Below are 16,525 nucleotides of genomic sequence, written 5' to 3'. Positions count from 1 at the left end.
TGTTTTTTAACTCAGCCAGTTGATAGCTAATAATTCCGTTAGCCTATAGAAATAGGCACTATTCAGTTGATGAATTTTGTCGAATAATTCTATGAATGTCAATATGTAATGAGCACTTTTACATTTGCTGAATTTGTTTGAATGTTCAGTTATCGACAAGACGGTCATTTGATGATCATTACATTTGAACAGTGAAACGCGCGTCGAAAGATAGTGTTTTTGTTCCGTTGTGAAAAAAATGTGTTTCGATAGATTTAACAACCAATTTTTCCAGAATGGCATATATCCTGGAAAATGCCCAGACCAGAAGACCCAAAAATCACCCATTTTGTAATAACCACTCCATCTGGATTTATGAGATTATTTTAATACAATACTACAATGCAAAATACAATATTTCCATTCATAAATTAGTAAATATCTTTACTATTTCTTTGTTTTTCTTCACGACAATGGTACCCTCGAATCTCGAATAATGATAACTTTGACTTCTGGAAAGCATCTTATTCTAAACGTGCCAATTTGATATTCTGTTAGGTGTATTCAATTTTGAAAATCTGGAACCGAGCGTACAGATGCAGATTTGATACCACGTGACCACAGAGTCAACGGTGCAACATATTGTTAACAAACGTTCGATTCTATTTGAATGACAATTCGACATTTGTGGTATTATTTGTAATATTAAACTTTTAACATATGATCAATGAAGCATTTTTTATGTAACATCACTGTAATTTACACTTTCATTTTTGAAATGTAAATATTTTTTACAACTATTTAATACTGATTACCATTGAAGAAGACATCACTATGACATTAAGAATTTGTCATGAACTTTTTTCTGAAGAAAGTTATGCTAACAAGAGTTAAAAAAGTTCACCAAAATCTAATTTTCCAAAATATATCTGAAATATTCAACGAAAGTCATTTTTTTGTGAAGGAAAATCCGTTTTTTATCGACCTTTTTGGGTAATTATTACCTTCCACAATCTGAAAAATATAAAAATTGTAATGAAGAACTTTATACAAGTGTAGAAGGGCAAACTTTTTAGTTTACCCCGATAAGTTACTGCATAAAATCATAATCATTTTGTAATAACCACTCCATCTGGATTTAAGAGATTATTTTAATACAATACTACAATGCAAAATGCAATATTTCCATTCATAAATTAGCAAATATCTTTAATATTTCTTTGTTTTTCTTCACGACAATGGTACCCTCGAATCTGAAACAAAAATGTTTGAACTATGACAGATATATCTCTTCCTTCCAGTTTGATTCTAACGTTGATCTGTGAGCTAACCGAACACATATTTTTTCCTGTCCTGTCACAGCCTCAAGCACACATAACTTCGGAACTACTGTAGTTCCGATATTCTGTGGTCAAAGATTGATAATTGTCACTATTGACAGTTGGAGGAATAAAATGTACATGTGTTTTCTGTTTTGTCATATTTGTCTTTGCCATATTATTCATTACAGATTACAGGTTGTGTTTTTTTAAGTTTAACGCCGTTTTTCCCATAAATTGTAAACATGTCTGCAGCAGAAGCAGTAAATTCCAGTGACAATGAAAATTTATGTGTGGTGTGCTTCAAAAATGTTGAAATTTATTCTGTGGGAGTTTGTGATCATGCCGTCTGTTTTGAGTGTTCAACAAGAATGAGGGTGCTCTGCGAGCAAAATGAATGTCCTATATGCAGACAAGAGCTGCCCAAGGTAATAAAAAAACAGGAACCGGTACAAAACAGTGTTAATATAAACTTCGAATTATATTTCTTATGTTATATACTACCTTAGAAAATAGACAAAATTTGATCTATTTTGGTCAGGACAAACGTGTCTTGGTCATTCATATCTCTTATATAATATTTATAAAAACACCTGTCTATGAGCTAACCAAATATTTCATACAGAATAACATTGATTGCCAACTGTCACCATATTAAACAATAATACATTTATCTAGAAAAACAGCATTGAGGAACAAAAATCATAAAATTTGATTTGAAACACTCTTATGTATATAATCCAAAATAACAGAACAAGGCTGGATTTATGCACCCTGTCTATGTTGTAAGTCACAATTTGTGAGAAGTTATAAACTATTCATCATTCATTTTCAGTGGCAACATTCATGCACTAGTGTAGATATAACCTTATATATACTTGATAACTGAGCCAGTAAATGGTGTTCTGCCATATACATTATTTCTATAGGGTATCAAATTTGATGCCAAATGAAGAAAATATAAAAAAAACTTTTTTTCTCCATAGAGACATCCTAATCACCTAGCGGTATGAGGTATACTTTAAAACCTATTCTTATACCTACAAAGTATACACAAAAAAATTCATATAATTCGGGGGAGCAGTTTCGGAGGAGTGACTCAAATGAACTTTTTAAAATTGATAATTGAACAATATCAGGTTTTCACTTGGAATTTGTGGATGTTGACGTATGAGATTCCCTTTTTTGTGGAAGAAGAGATTCAGCATAAATATTTGGTTTTTTATTACCATTTCCATACCCTATCATAATAATGTGATAATAAAGATTGTATAATGCAACAAGTTTGTATAATTTCAACTGAAATTTTCTAATTATGTTATATTTGCCTTTTTTAATACTTTCACTGAGAAATTTAAACATATGTTAATAATCCATTGTAGAAAGAAATTACAAAATTCATGGACCACGTCAAGAAAAAATTATGAGTAATACTGCTTTATATAATCTACCAAGATATTCTTGAATGAGTTCCTACTAATTAAAGGATGTTAGGCGAGATTTTAGGGGTCTATTTTCAGAACTGGTAGGCACCATTGAATTGAGCTAGTAAAATAATATTGAATGAATGTTTATCCATGTCAACATGTTCGATCTTCTTGAAAAGTGGATTGAAAAGTATTTCTATCATATCATATGTACACTGAAAAAAAAATCATATATGTTTCCAATCCTCTTTTGGATTGAATCAAAGCGATAATGTAAATGTAGTCCAAATCATTAACTGAGAGAACAATGTAAGAACCTGGGTATATAAAAATATATTCTATTCTCTTGCATTTTCGCCGTACAAAAGAAAGTGACGAGTTGCATAGTTATTCCCAAGTTATCATTTCCAGGTTATCTTCACAAAAGTTGTAGAACCTTTTGCTAGCCTCTTTCCTAGATTCGAAAGGTCAAACTTACAAGACCGTAAAATTGGCATTTACTTTTGTACATCTGATATTCAAAAAGAATACCAAAAAATTTTGGAACATCGATGCCATATTTGTGAAGATAAAGAAAGAAAGTGGCCATTCAAAACCTTCCAGCAACTGAAAGATCATATGAGGAGAGAACATGAGTTATTTTACTGCGATATTTGTGCTACGAACCTCAAGATTTTCAGTTTTGAAAAACGCTGTTATACAAGACAGGAATTGGGGCACCATAGAAGGAAAGGAGACCCTGATAATACCTCACACCGGTAAGTGGTAAAAACAGTTGATATGGTCTAGAGTTCATGCAAATATAGATATCATGAAATAAAGATGATTTTTCTAGTGGTCATCCTCTATGTGAATTTTGTGATACTCGTTTCATGGACAGTGAAGAACTATTTCGACATTTACGAAGAAACCATCTCTATTGCCATTTCTGTGATGCTGAGGGAAAACATCAATTTTACAATATTATGGAAGATTTGGTTAGACATTTTCGCCATGAACATTTCTTATGTGAAGAAGGGGAGTGTAAGACTATGCCTCTTACTGCTGTGTTTAGAACTGACATTGACTGTAAAGGTAAAGCTTTTCAAATTATTCCTAATGCAGTAGAACTTTGTTTGGGAATTTCAAAAATGGCAGATGTCTCTAGCGGTGGCTACCTTATTCCAAAGTGGCAGGCAAAATTATTGGCAACTTCTCTTCCATCATTGATCCGGATACCATTTGCTTCAAGATGAATCTCCCTTTTATTGTCAATTTTAGTTTTCCCTCTGAAACTATTTAAAATATCCCATGTAGCTTTCTGTTTGTTTTCAGCTATTTCTATTTGATTTGCGTAATATCCTGTTTTTAACTTCTTAAATCTATTTGCATATTATCTTTTTTCATTTCTGTAAATCTCGTTACTCACTTCTCCATCTATCATTATTTTATGTAATTCTCCTTGGATTCACATTTGAAGTTATAAGTTCGACAAGTTCTGGGAATTGATGCTACTATTGATTGTTTTATGAATTAGTGTAAGATCTGATTCTAATCTTCTATGAGCCAGAGTATTCAAGTTAGAATGTCCAGTATAATTTTATAGTCATATTCACCAATATGATATCCCAGTTTATATGCAGAGTACCTTAAAAACTTATTCTGAACACTTCCAAGCATATCAATATCCACATGATATGAAGGGCACCAAATTGTGGAATTGTATATGATTATTAATCTAACAATTGAACAATATATGATTTTTATTGAAGTGAAAGATAATTCATTTGCAAATCTAATAATGAAACCTAACATTTTTAGTGCTTTAGAAGTAATATTTGCAATATGGGGTTTAAATGACATTTTTGGGTTGAGAGTGATTCCTAAATCTCTGATTGTGTTTGTTTTCAGTTCTGGTTGATTGATTTTTTATGGCCGGCTAATGGGATTTTTGTTTTGGAAAAAAGTAAATTTTTGAAATTTGTCTATATTTAATTGCAGTAGATTTATATCACACCAGCGAACAAAGTTAGATAAATAGTACTGTAATAATTCTATATCAGTCAAGTCATGAATAACTTTAAACATCTTCAGGTCATCAGCAAACAAAAGAAATTCACTATGAAGAATAACATCTTTCAAGTCACTTACAAATAGGTTGAAAAGCAATGATCCTGAATGTAGCAAGTAACATTTTATTGTGAGATTCTGAGAACAGGTTCAAAACCTCAACATGTGTTGAGCTTTACAAGAGCTTTCTCAGGCGTGTTCAAACTGTGAGTATGATATGAAACATGTATTGCCGTTTTGTAAACTGTTCAGGAAAATCCCATAATAGAGTGTTACTTGAATACGACTAAATCTGCGGTAAATTAACAAAGGTAAAAAATAGCAATCATAGATATACAGGATATACAAGAACAAAAGTAATTTTTTATGGAAGCAAATCCATTTTTATCGACCTTCTTTACCTTCCACAATCTGAAAAATATGAAAAATGTAATGGAGAACTTTATACATGTGTAGTTTAACCCGATAAGATAATGCATAAATTCAAAGTATTTTTCAAAACGGAAAGTGTCCTATTTATCAGTAACTTGTTGTATTCAATAATTGTGCCTATCAAAAAAATGAGCTAAGAAATTATAGAATACTTATCTTAACGTTTCGGAAGCTTAAATCTGCCTCCGTCTTCAGAATTGAACAAAGTTCTAGTTAATATGCAGTTTTTTTTGTTAAATTTTTTTATTTCTCAACTTCCGCGACACATATCAAATGAGTTTTGAAATGTGGAATATATCATTGATGTTGATTGACTCCTGAAAGATACAATATACTACAAGGTGTTCTCTGATAAAAGTCTGTTGCTATTTCGCCACTATCCATATTAAAAATTGATTTTAAAAATTTTGTTCTTTATTTATTTATTTTACGGGATCACCCCCATTCGAGAATAAAATTAACAATTATATAATAAAGTAATATACTACATTACATTAACTTAAGTTATTATAAAATACATATCATAATACTACCATGCAGTTAAGAGATTGTTTTTGAATTTGCTAAGAGATATACCAGTTACTTCCAATTTTCTTTCATTAATAAGTCGAAGTGTACCATCAACAGGGTTATGTAAGCCATAATTTGTAGAATGAAACCGTAAGTGAAACAAATCGCTGGACCTTAGAATTCTGTTTGGGACATTAAAATTAATATTTTCTAGAATTTCAGGAGCAACAATTAACCCATTCAGTAACTTGTATATGAAAACTAGATCAAAGTTTTCCCTCCTTTTTCTCAACAGATTGATATAAAGGATTTCTAAAATGTTGCTATAATCATGGTATACTTATTCTATGAGCACAAAATCTTAGGAATTTGTTTTGAACTCTTTCAAGAGTAAGATTGTGATTGTCATAAAATGGAGACCATATCATTGAGCCATAATCTAATATTGATACTACCAGAGACAAGTAAACTATCCTTAAGACTTGAAGGGACAGATGTTTACCATGTCGTAGAATAAATCCAAGACATTTTGCCGCCTTTACCACAATATAGTTCAAGTGGTCTAAAAATTGAAGATGTTCATCAAAAAAAAACACCCAGATCCTTCACAGACGAAACATAAGATAATCCATGGCCATTAATTACATAAAAAGTATCAAATTTTTTATTTCTCTTGTAAAAAACAGCATTTTGCGATATTCAACTGTAAATTATTCTCGGAGCACCATGTAACCAATCTATCTAGGTCATCTTGCATTAGTGTTGAATCATATAGTGATCTTATTGGCATGAAAACTTTGAGATCATCTGCGAACATAAAAAAATCAGTATGATGGGAACATTCAACAATGTCGTTAATAAAGATATTGAATAACATAGGAGCGCAGTGAGAACCCTGAGGTACCCCTGTTGGCACCTGAATTATAACCGATGTAACGCCTCCAACTTTAACTTGTTGGGTTTGATTACATAAGAAACTTCTGAGCCATGTTACAGCTGAGTCAGAAAATCCAAATATTTTTAATTTTTTCAATAAGATATTGTGGTCTACTCGATCAAAAGCTTTTGAAAAATCCGTATACACTGTATCCATTTGCCCTTTACTTTTCGAAACATCCAATATTTTGTGTTCAAAAATCATCAAGTTGGTAATAGTAGATTTATATTGTGAGAATCCATGTTGATTATTTATTAAACGTTCCTTACAATAAAATTTTAACTGATCACTAACTAATGTTCACTAATTAAGTTCACCTTTAATTGAATCTAATTACAGCTCACAAAGCTATGGAACATAGCAAATTCATGAGCAGATCAGCTAATAAGCAAGCAAGAACTTTAGAACTGGAGTTTACTCTGGCACCAAGACCAAGGTCTGATAATATGAGGACCAGGAAATATAACGATAGGAGGGATAGGTGAGTAAAACCAATCTCATTTTAAATTGTGTTTATTTTTACATTGAAGAGGTTATTTTAGAGATTATATATAACTGTCACGATCCGATAAACAAACAATAAACAGATAAATGCTTCATTTCGATACAGTACCTGACAAAACACTCTTTGAAAGATATTTTTTGACACTGTCAGGAACACATCTGTTTCACCACAACAACAATAATTTGAAAATATTTATCATTTGCATGATGAAAATCTGTCATAAAAATTTGAAAGTGAATCTTGTTACTTTGGTTCCAGCCATAAAAAGTTCATTTATAGAAAAAGTAATGGGTGACTAGTATATACAAATAAAAAAAAATGTAAATAAAATCAGCTTTTTATAGACTTCATGAGGTTAGATTTAAATGAATGCAAAGTTGCACTTAGTTCAATATTGAAAGGTAGTTCATATTGGACTAGACCTTTATGAGTCAAGGAATTCATAGATTATATTTTAGTTGATTAGTACTTCTACAAGTATTGGTATTCATGTAGTTGATTATTAATTGTGATAAATTTATTGAAGTTAGATGGAAGTTCTCTCTTCAATATTTTATAAATGAAAATCATTGAAAATCTTGAATATAAAGGTAACCAGTCAAGTACAGAAAGCATTACTTTGATAGGTGCTATTTTTTACATTGCTGGATTTTACAATTTTTGGAAACTATTAATGTTGTTGAGTCCTAGTAATAAAAATAGACTTGCCCGGTAAACGAAGTGTATCTGAATAATTCTTTTAGAGGCCTGTAACTGCAGCTGAATAAGATTACTAATAACGAATTCTTGAGATGAAAAATCATGTTTTGATAACTTTAATCTGTATATATTTGAAGTGCCTTTGCAATCGTAATGTTTTGTCATCCATGAACTCAAGATTTTAAATTCTTCAAGTATTTTAATTTTTTCATTATATGTTGATATATTTATGTTTGGTATTGATGTATGTCATCAGTGAAAACTTTAATAAACTCGCAGTTCTCAACAAAGCTAATATCATTTCATTTTATAAAAGAATATTGATACTCGTATGACTGTAACTAAGTTGCACACTTTTGTGTTTGGACTGAGAATTATTATCTATTTATCTATCTACCTATTGAATATTTATTATACAACTTTTAATATTTGTACATGAACTTTTACTTGAATAAAACACTTCAGTTGAATATTAGAGCCCAAAAAATATGTTATCAGATTTGAAAACTAGGGTAGATACTAGCATCGAAATATTTGTATGAATGGATTAAAAAACGAAAACAAAAAAATATATAATCACTGGAATGAAAATAAATTGATAATGTGGGTTAAAAAAATGTTATTAACAATGAGTAAACGAAAATAAAAATGGGAAATTATTTTTGTATAAATTTACTATTTCCTCAAGTCTTGGTCACCATGTCAGATATAATAATGTCAGATCAGACAATTCCGCTTTCTGTACCGATAAGTTTGTTGGGGGGGTTAAAATGGACACCAATATGTCTTGGCACAATCATATCGCTGGAATTGCGAAGGCTGCTTCTCAAAAGCTTGGAACACTGTTCCGAACCAGAAACCTCAGCAACTTTTGATGCTTTGTAAAGCTCATATCGGACTTTTTTTAGAGTATTGTTCTCATGTATGGAGTGCCGCCCTTAAGCATACCCTGAAGCTGCTGGATTCCATCTAAAAAAGAGCCATTAGCCTGATTGGAGACGGGAACATCACGTGCAACCTTGATAGCTTGGAACATCGAAGAAAGGTTGGAGATTTGTCTCTCTTCTATAGATACGTTCAAGGGAAGTGTTCAAGTGATTTGGCAAATTTGATTCCACCAAGAGCGGTACATATCAGAAATACGCGACGGGCTGTGGCTGCTCATCGTTTTGAGGTTCAACTCAGTACACCTCGAACTCCACTGTTTGAGAATTCTTTCATTTGGAGAACTGCATTTATGTGGAATAAACTTCCTGAGAACGTTTTTCCGAGTGGATTTAATATCCAGCGATTCAAATCCAATGTGAATCGCAACTTTCGCACAGGCACCGCTTTTAGAGCACCTAAAAGGTTTTCTTGTAGTGCTTGTGTTTTATCCTTGAGAAAAAACAAATCCCTTCGTAGATGGACAGGGCCTCACTGCCATTTTGGTAGTGACTTTTGTTCTTATTATTATTAAAATAGAAATACACATCTTACCAACGACATATTACCATATTCAAAGAGATATGGATCTTTGCTAACATAAATACTGTTTTAATTTAGAGATGACGACTTGCCCTTAGAGGATTACAATGTTGAACCCGGAGGATCTGGTGGGGGTGGTGATGAAAGGGGGCGTATTTTCGTCAACCCTTTGACTTCTCAGGATTTTCCTGCATTGGGTGGAGCAAGCAGTAATATAGTCCATACCAGACCAACCACTTCAGTCAATTTCACATCGAAAATGAACTCAAATTTCAGCAGCGAAGATTTTCCTTCATTAGGTGAGCGTGTTCTATTAAACAAATTAGAAAAATAAAGAAAAAATTCAAATGAAAAAATCTGCAGTGAAAATAATATTTTTCTATTTTATTTTGTAACTTTATTGCCATTGAAATTTTAGAGAAAATAATTGATATTGATATCAACAAATATGTGATTTGAAATTATATTTTTGTGAAATGTCACTAGTATGTCATTCATTTCTCGAATTTATATCAAGGCACGGTAAAGAATTCACCTGCAGTAACTATAACTACCAACTCCTCATCGGCAAAATCAAGCAGAGCTCCGGAAGTAACGATAACTAGGACTGTGAGGGGTCAGCAAGGTTTGATCAAATCTAAAGATAATTTCCCAGCATTGAGTGGTCCTAGTAGTTCCAGCGGAAGCAGCACAGTGAGGCTAAGTGTCAAGTAAGTATTAATATATGTTTTCCATCTTAACAAGTCATGCCTTTTAAATTGTTGAAGTCAACAAGACTTTCATTCATGACAAATTAATAAACAGAGCTCTCACCTTAGAATTAGCAATTGCAGATGTACTACCATTCATTCCCTCTCCTTCTGGGTTTTGTTCATAAACTTACTTTTGACAATACTGTAGAGTATTGTCACATTTTCAAAACACATTGCCATCTAATACTTGCCAAAACTAAGGTAAGCAATTACAAATGGGGCCAAGAATCTAGCGAGTGTTTTTGTTTGGATGATAGGTTGTACTTAGTACATCAAAAACACCTTGGGATTAACCCACAGATGCTGTCAACACTTGGATTTTTCCTTATGTGAAATATTTTGATGAAAACACTCGATCTACGGCACTCTTGATTGTTCATAAAATAAAAGAGATATAAAGAACTTTGGCATTCTATTCCCACAGACGCTAAGAACTCACCAATGTTTACATTGGTGATGATTCTCGTTCCATCTATCAACATATGTACAAAGTTGGGTCAATCTCATCTCTTGTGTTGATAGATTCTCACAAAATAAAAGGGAATCAGTAAAAACTCCAGGGTTTCTATACATCTCTGAAGGAATTAAATTTCAAATGACAACACATGTGTAATTTTCACGTGAATTGGACCAGAAACGGTAAAGTTACTGTGGTATAAGTGACACTACTTTTGTATTTGTGTTAAAAATTAAAAAAAAAAACAATTTCGTGCGTTGATTAAACATTGCAATTTAATGGAAAAATACCGTGCAAACTCAGCATTAGCTTGCTCTGCTCTGCTTCGTCAAGATTTGTCGGTGGTATGTGTTGAAATATGCAATGTCGTATTATTCACATATGCCTTGCTTTAAATTTGTTATGGTTTTGTTGTTAAAGTTGCTGTTAAATATTTGAAGAACAGAAAGTCAGTTTTTTGTATTAAATATTATTATTTATTATACAAGAGTAGAGCAAACCTGAAATAGCAAATTGCAGCCGGTTGTAGGCCCAGATAAGTGGAACAAAAGATATATTGTATAAAACACTTCTTCTGGAAAAGACTGAAAATGTGAGAAAACAGTGAAGGTGAGCGAACTAGAGAAGTACCGAGTTCTGTTATTCGATGAAAATAATTTTGATATTTGGAAATTTTGATTACAGTTATTACTAGAAGAACAATAATGCTAAGAATATCTCTAAGGTATGCCAGATTTTTATAAACTAGTTCCATCCAACAAAGACAGCGACAAATTATACAAGGAGAAGAAAATTGAAGAGTTCCGGAAGAAACACCAAAGATGCACACCCATTATCATTCAGTTGATAACATATAGCCATTTAGAATTCATCAATGACAAAAGTTCTGTGGAAGACATGTGGAACGCCCTGTTGTATTCAATTCAACGTAAAGAAATCACCAATCAACTTCTTTTGAGGAAACAACTACTTCAGTTGAAGTTAGGAGATTCAAATTAACCATTTTCTTGTTTTTGACGGAATAATAGAGGCTCAAGGCGAGCGGTCTGTCATTCTTTTATCAACTCTTCCAAAAACCTATGAAAGGATGATTATTGCCTTAGAAACTATTGAAAATTCAACTCTAGAATATGTCTATAAGATGTATTTTTCTTCTGGCAATAAAGTATATTAATTTGATTTGATAAAGGAAGATTTATGGAAAAAATGACGATCAAAATCAAACAATTTGAATGATAATAATGAAACTGTATTTACTAGCAAAGTTTCAAGATAATAGGCAAATTTTGAAGAGGTCAAACAGTGGAAGCAAACCTGGAAAATGCTCTCCAACTCTCAACAAGGAATGTATCCTTGCAAATGCCATGGATGTGAAGCCTCCAGTCATAAAAGGTCTGAGTGCAGAAAAACTAGAGACCAATACAATAAATCTGGAAGGGGTGCAAATTACACACACACACAGTTTATTGGTGAGAGGCATACATGTTAGAAGTGTTTTGCATGTTCAACGATTTACTGCTATCGAAATTAAGTGCTCAGAAACACTTGAAATGTTGACAGTGGCATACGGTGATTGTACTCTGAGTCAGAAAAATGTATATAAGTGGTACAAGCTTTTCACAGAAGGTCAAGAAGGTGTGATTGACGCTCGCCCTTGACGCCCTTGCATATCAACAACCGATGAAAATGTTGAGAAAGTGAAGAAAATTGTTATGGTGAATCATCAAATAACTATTAGAGAAGTTGCTGAGGATGTCGGCATATTGGTTGGCTCCTGTCATGCAATTTTTTCATAAATTTTGGATGAAATTTGTTTCAAAATTGCTGAAATTTGAACAAAAACACGGTCGTTGAATAACGTCAACGGCGATCCAGATTTGCCTCGAAGGTTCATAGATGGTGATAAATCATGGGTATATGGTTATGACATCAAAACCAATGTCCAATCCTCTCAATGGAAGAGCCCAGGAGAGCCAAGACCCAAGAAAGCACGCCAAGTTTGACCAAATAGCAATTGGCAAACTGTTCTCTTCGATTACCATGGCATAGTGCATCAGGAGTTTGTCACATGGTAGTACAGTCAATAAGGAGTATATTTATTTTCGTAACTAATAAACTGCGCATTTCATATTTTACAGAAAGTAACTTCCTAACTATGAATTTAAATCTTGAATTGAGCTCTGTTTAATGTTCCATATACTGGAACATTTTAATTGCCACATATGGGAGTTATATTTGCAAAATAGTTAGAATGGTGATAAATTTATTACATGGGGTTACTTTTTAATGAATTTCAAAAATTATAGCAAATTTTCATCAAAAGGTGAAGTTGTTCGGAGCTATGACCACTTTGTTTCATTTTCATTGTTTGTTAATTTACATTGGATGCACAAATTAATGACACATGTGTAATCTTTTATGGATTTACTTTTTTGTTTTAAACATTATAATCTCTCTATTTTTATTTATCTGTACTATAAAATTCATTATATTGTGAGATTGTGACTTACTCTGTTTCAATATTGCTGAGTATGACCTTTACAATACTAGACCACTTTTATAAATGATTCAAAGAAAGTTCGTCTTACTGTGGGTAAGTTTATGAATGGAAGCCTGATATCCTATTCCTTGAAGTTTATTTTCGTCCTTGGTTGCAACAACATGCATTTCTAGTGCGATGTCTGTGAATCTTATTTTGATATTCTCTTACCATTATTTATGATTAATTTTCTAGTAGCACCCAAGATTCAAATTCATCAAAAGTATCAACTTTCGTTTGGTTGCAACAACATTTATTTCTAGTGCAATGTCTGTGAATCTCATTTTGATATTCTCTTGCCATTATTTATGATTTATTTTCTAGTAGTTCCCAAGATTCAAATTCGCCAAAAGTATCGATCCAGGTGAACCACCGGCCTAATGGCGGCGTCACCACTCATATCACCACAAGTGCCTCTTCGTCAACCCAGCAGAGGCCTCCAGAAGCTTTCCCTGCCTTGGGAAAAAGTGGAAAAGTAGCTCAACCACAGTGGGTTCAAGTGAAATCTAAAAAACAAGAACAGAAAAATTTAAAAGTTGCTCCGAATCCTCAGTTACCACCTAATTCTTTGGATCAGTTTCCAACACTATCGAAAAAGAACAGTTCAGGTTCGATGCCTTCATCCAGCAACTGGGTAAATTTGAATAGTGTTAATAATTCAATTTCCAAAAAAAAAATCAGTTCTTACTCTAAAAACAGTGTAGGTTGTTCTGAATTGAAAGGTAATGGTTTAGGTAATGATAAAAACACTGAAAGTAAGCAATCAATTCCAAAAGCAAAGCTACAAACTGTTGAGAAAAAACTGGTAGACCTAAGGATTACTGAAAACGGTGATTCAAAAAATAAAAACAAGAAGAAGAAAGCCAAAAGTAATTATGGGGAATCTTCTAAAGTATCTTCGAGTAATAAAGTTGATCATCAGTCTGATAGTAAATTCTGCTCAACAGGAAATGGTGATACTACCAATAACGGTGAGTCTGATTCAAAAAATGGACTAGTTAAGAAGCGTTCTGAATTGAAAATTGGTACTTTAACAAACACTGGTGATGCATCTATAATTTCAAATGACTTTCCTTCTCTGGGAGATACAAAACCTCCTCCTGGATTCAGCATGAAACCACCACCAGGTTTGACAGCATGTTCATTCCCCAGTTTAGGTGCTTCAAACGATTTAACATTCACTTCCAGTAGTGGGCAAAGCTATTCCATAAAGCCGTGCAATGACTACAGCCAACCAAATAACTTTCAACTCAGAAATCAAAATCTAATAAAAAGGTTCATGGCTGTTTTGAACAACGATGCAATAAAAGAATTCAAGACTTATTCGGATTTGTTTAGGAATGGGTGTTATCCTACTATTAAATATTATGATCACTGCAAAGACGTCCTCGGTAGTTATTTTGATGAAATTTTTCCGGAACTTTTAGTTCTTCTACCTGACATAGCAAAACAGCAGGAATTGTATAAGGTATATGATGGCAAGAATAAAAAAAACTTGATTGTTTGTGAAACTTGCAAGCAAATTATTTACAAAAGAGAACTTGCAGATCACTACAACTTTCATATTTTAGATAACCAATTCCCAAGTCTCGGGAAAATTGAACAAATGAATAATGCTTGGAAAAAGTAAGATTACTTTGAGAGTTGAAAAACTGTAGGTTTAGGCAGAATCATTTTTTTATAATTATTATAATTTTAAACTGAGGGTCAATTTATGTCTATTTTCAAAGATAATGGTAATTTCACCACTATTCTTTGTCATTTATGCGCAGTATATTTTGAACAGATCCCAGCTTTTTTTTATACATTGATTCCTTACAAAATACCACTCGGTACTTTTTCATTTATCAATTTTATTGTAATTGATGCCAAACTAAAGTAGTTTATACATTTGAAAAGATAAACAAAAATTTGTATAAAATTCTCAACGTTAACTAATTCAGCTTTGCCAGCTTTGAATTGAACTTCTCTCAATTCAAAATTTAAATGAATAACAACATTGAAAGTAAATTGTTTTATTGATTGTTGGTAATAAAAGAAAAAATTCTAAGTAAATTAAGTAACTTCAGTTATCATATATTAGTGGGTATATATCATTTAAAAAATTAAAATACTGAGGTTTCTGCTTTTGGTGTATTTTTGAATCAAATTTTATTTGAAATAGTCCTTACCAACCAATATTACAAGTACATTTTCGAAAATAGTTGATTGCATTTGATATATTTATTTATGAAATATAAGATGGTAAGTTAAATTGCTGTTGCTGTTCATATTAGTGATATTCAAATATATTCCTCTTGAGTATTAGAAATTTCGCTGAATGTGATGTCGAAGGTCTATTGGTATTTCGATTCTTTTTTCTATTAGGATTCAGCAATTTCAATTCAATGCATTATTGTATTGGCTGAGGTACATTTGAAAACAATTGCTAGTTAAGTGGTGTTTTTGTTAATAGATTATTTATTTTCATTTGCTTACATAAAACATAATTGCAATGTTATTGAGACTTCATTTATAGTTTTCTTATGTAACCTTTCAGTCTAACATACAATCAAGGGAAATATAGAATTTTGGATTTTTGTAAAAATTGTAAATAAAATTTTATGCATGTTATACTTTTATAACAAAAATTGTTCATATGTTGAGTATTTTCTAAATAAAATCAAGATTAATTTATTTCTTGTTCCTAATTCCACTTCTAAATGAAAATATCTGTTGGTAGAAGATCAATGAGTAAGTAACATAAGTTTTATAATTCGAGTGTCAAAGTCAGAGAAAAACATTGATTATCGTTATCCATTATAATGTTTCTTAGCTGTAGTAAAATGGAAACAAACTCACATCATTATAAAACAGTGAAACATACATATACTTAACGAAGTGCTGAAGAATATGCAAAGGTAATTTTGGAATCCTTTTTTTCCTACAAATAAGCAGATTTGATCCTGACAACCAAAATATTTCTAGTCAATTACAATATTGACAAAAAAGTCGTGATGGAAATTATGAAGTTGATTATCCGAACACATAAACAAAATTTTTCCAATAAACACATTGTTAAAATGCGCCAAATAAATACTTGAAATTAACGTATTCAGGCGCGTTTTCACACGCCCGAAGAAGCCAGTGTATAAACACGTGTTGCATTTTTGTAAAACTGTTTACTGAAAATCTCACAAAAGTATTTTTCGAATACGTTATGGATTTTCATCAAGTATCGGCCAAATCCATCACATGACTTGAGATTGTTCAGTTGTCAATAAAAATAATATTGAATCATTATTCACTGTGAGTTCAATTTTTCAAGCTATGAGTTAATAAATTTGATGGAATTAATTGAATAGAATTGGCCGGTAATTCATGAAAATCCATTTCAAAACTTACCAATACATTTTTAGGAAAGAAAGGTTTTGGCTTTCGACATCTCCATTTACATACAACAAATGTGGGAAC

At 32.0% G+C, this 16,525-nt stretch overlaps 1 protein-coding gene across 3 annotated transcripts; it reads left to right on the top strand.

Annotated features, from left to right (window-relative positions):
- The first annotated feature begins 1,402 nt into the window (after positions 1-1,402).
- LOC111506749 (E3 ubiquitin-protein ligase ZNF598) lies at positions 1,403-15,748 on the top strand. 3 transcript variants are annotated; one of them, XM_023161951.2, is made up of 7 exons: positions 1,403-1,726; positions 3,137-3,483; positions 3,561-3,799; positions 6,993-7,134; positions 9,403-9,623; positions 9,842-10,034; positions 13,400-15,748. In XM_023161951.2, the coding sequence occupies exons 1-7, from the start codon at positions 1,544-1,546 to the stop codon at positions 14,700-14,702; spliced, it is 2,628 nt and encodes an 875-aa protein (XP_023017719.2). In that variant the 5' UTR covers positions 1,403-1,543; the 3' UTR covers positions 14,703-15,748. The 3 variants fall into 3 exon arrangements, with proteins under 3 accessions (XP_023017719.2, XP_023017718.2, XP_074040682.1); XM_023161950.2 differs by having other exon boundaries at positions 1,404-1,726; positions 13,397-15,748; XM_074184581.1 differs by lacking the exon at positions 1,403-1,726 and adding an exon at positions 1,823-2,083 and having other exon boundaries at positions 13,397-15,748.
- Positions 15,749-16,525: the final 777 nt, after the last annotated feature.

This window comes from Leptinotarsa decemlineata, unplaced genomic scaffold (genome assembly GCF_025532065.1).
Source record: "Leptinotarsa decemlineata unplaced genomic scaffold, Ldec_3_MD MMD2_P_RNA_scaffold_2, whole genome shotgun sequence".
NCBI lineage: Eukaryota > Metazoa > Arthropoda > Insecta > Coleoptera > Chrysomelidae > Leptinotarsa > Leptinotarsa decemlineata.
The sequence above is the reverse complement of the archived record's forward strand: the minus strand, read 5'-3'. Positions and strand labels throughout refer to the sequence as shown.

What these genes read in the sequence shown, in the direction of transcription:
- LOC111506749 (XM_023161950.2), top strand. Translation starts at nt 1,544, where the DNA reads ATGTCTGCAGCAGAAGCAGTAAATTCCAGTGACAATGAAAATTTATGT. An exon ending in CCTGATAATACCTCACACCG is followed by an intron (nt 3,484 to 3,560) that starts GTAAGTGGTAAA and finishes TGATTTTTCTAG; the next exon opens with TGGTCATCCTCTATGTGAAT. An exon ending in TATAACGATAGGAGGGATAG is followed by an intron (nt 7,135 to 9,402) that starts GTGAGTAAAACC and finishes GTTTTAATTTAG; the next exon opens with AGATGACGACTTGCCCTTAG.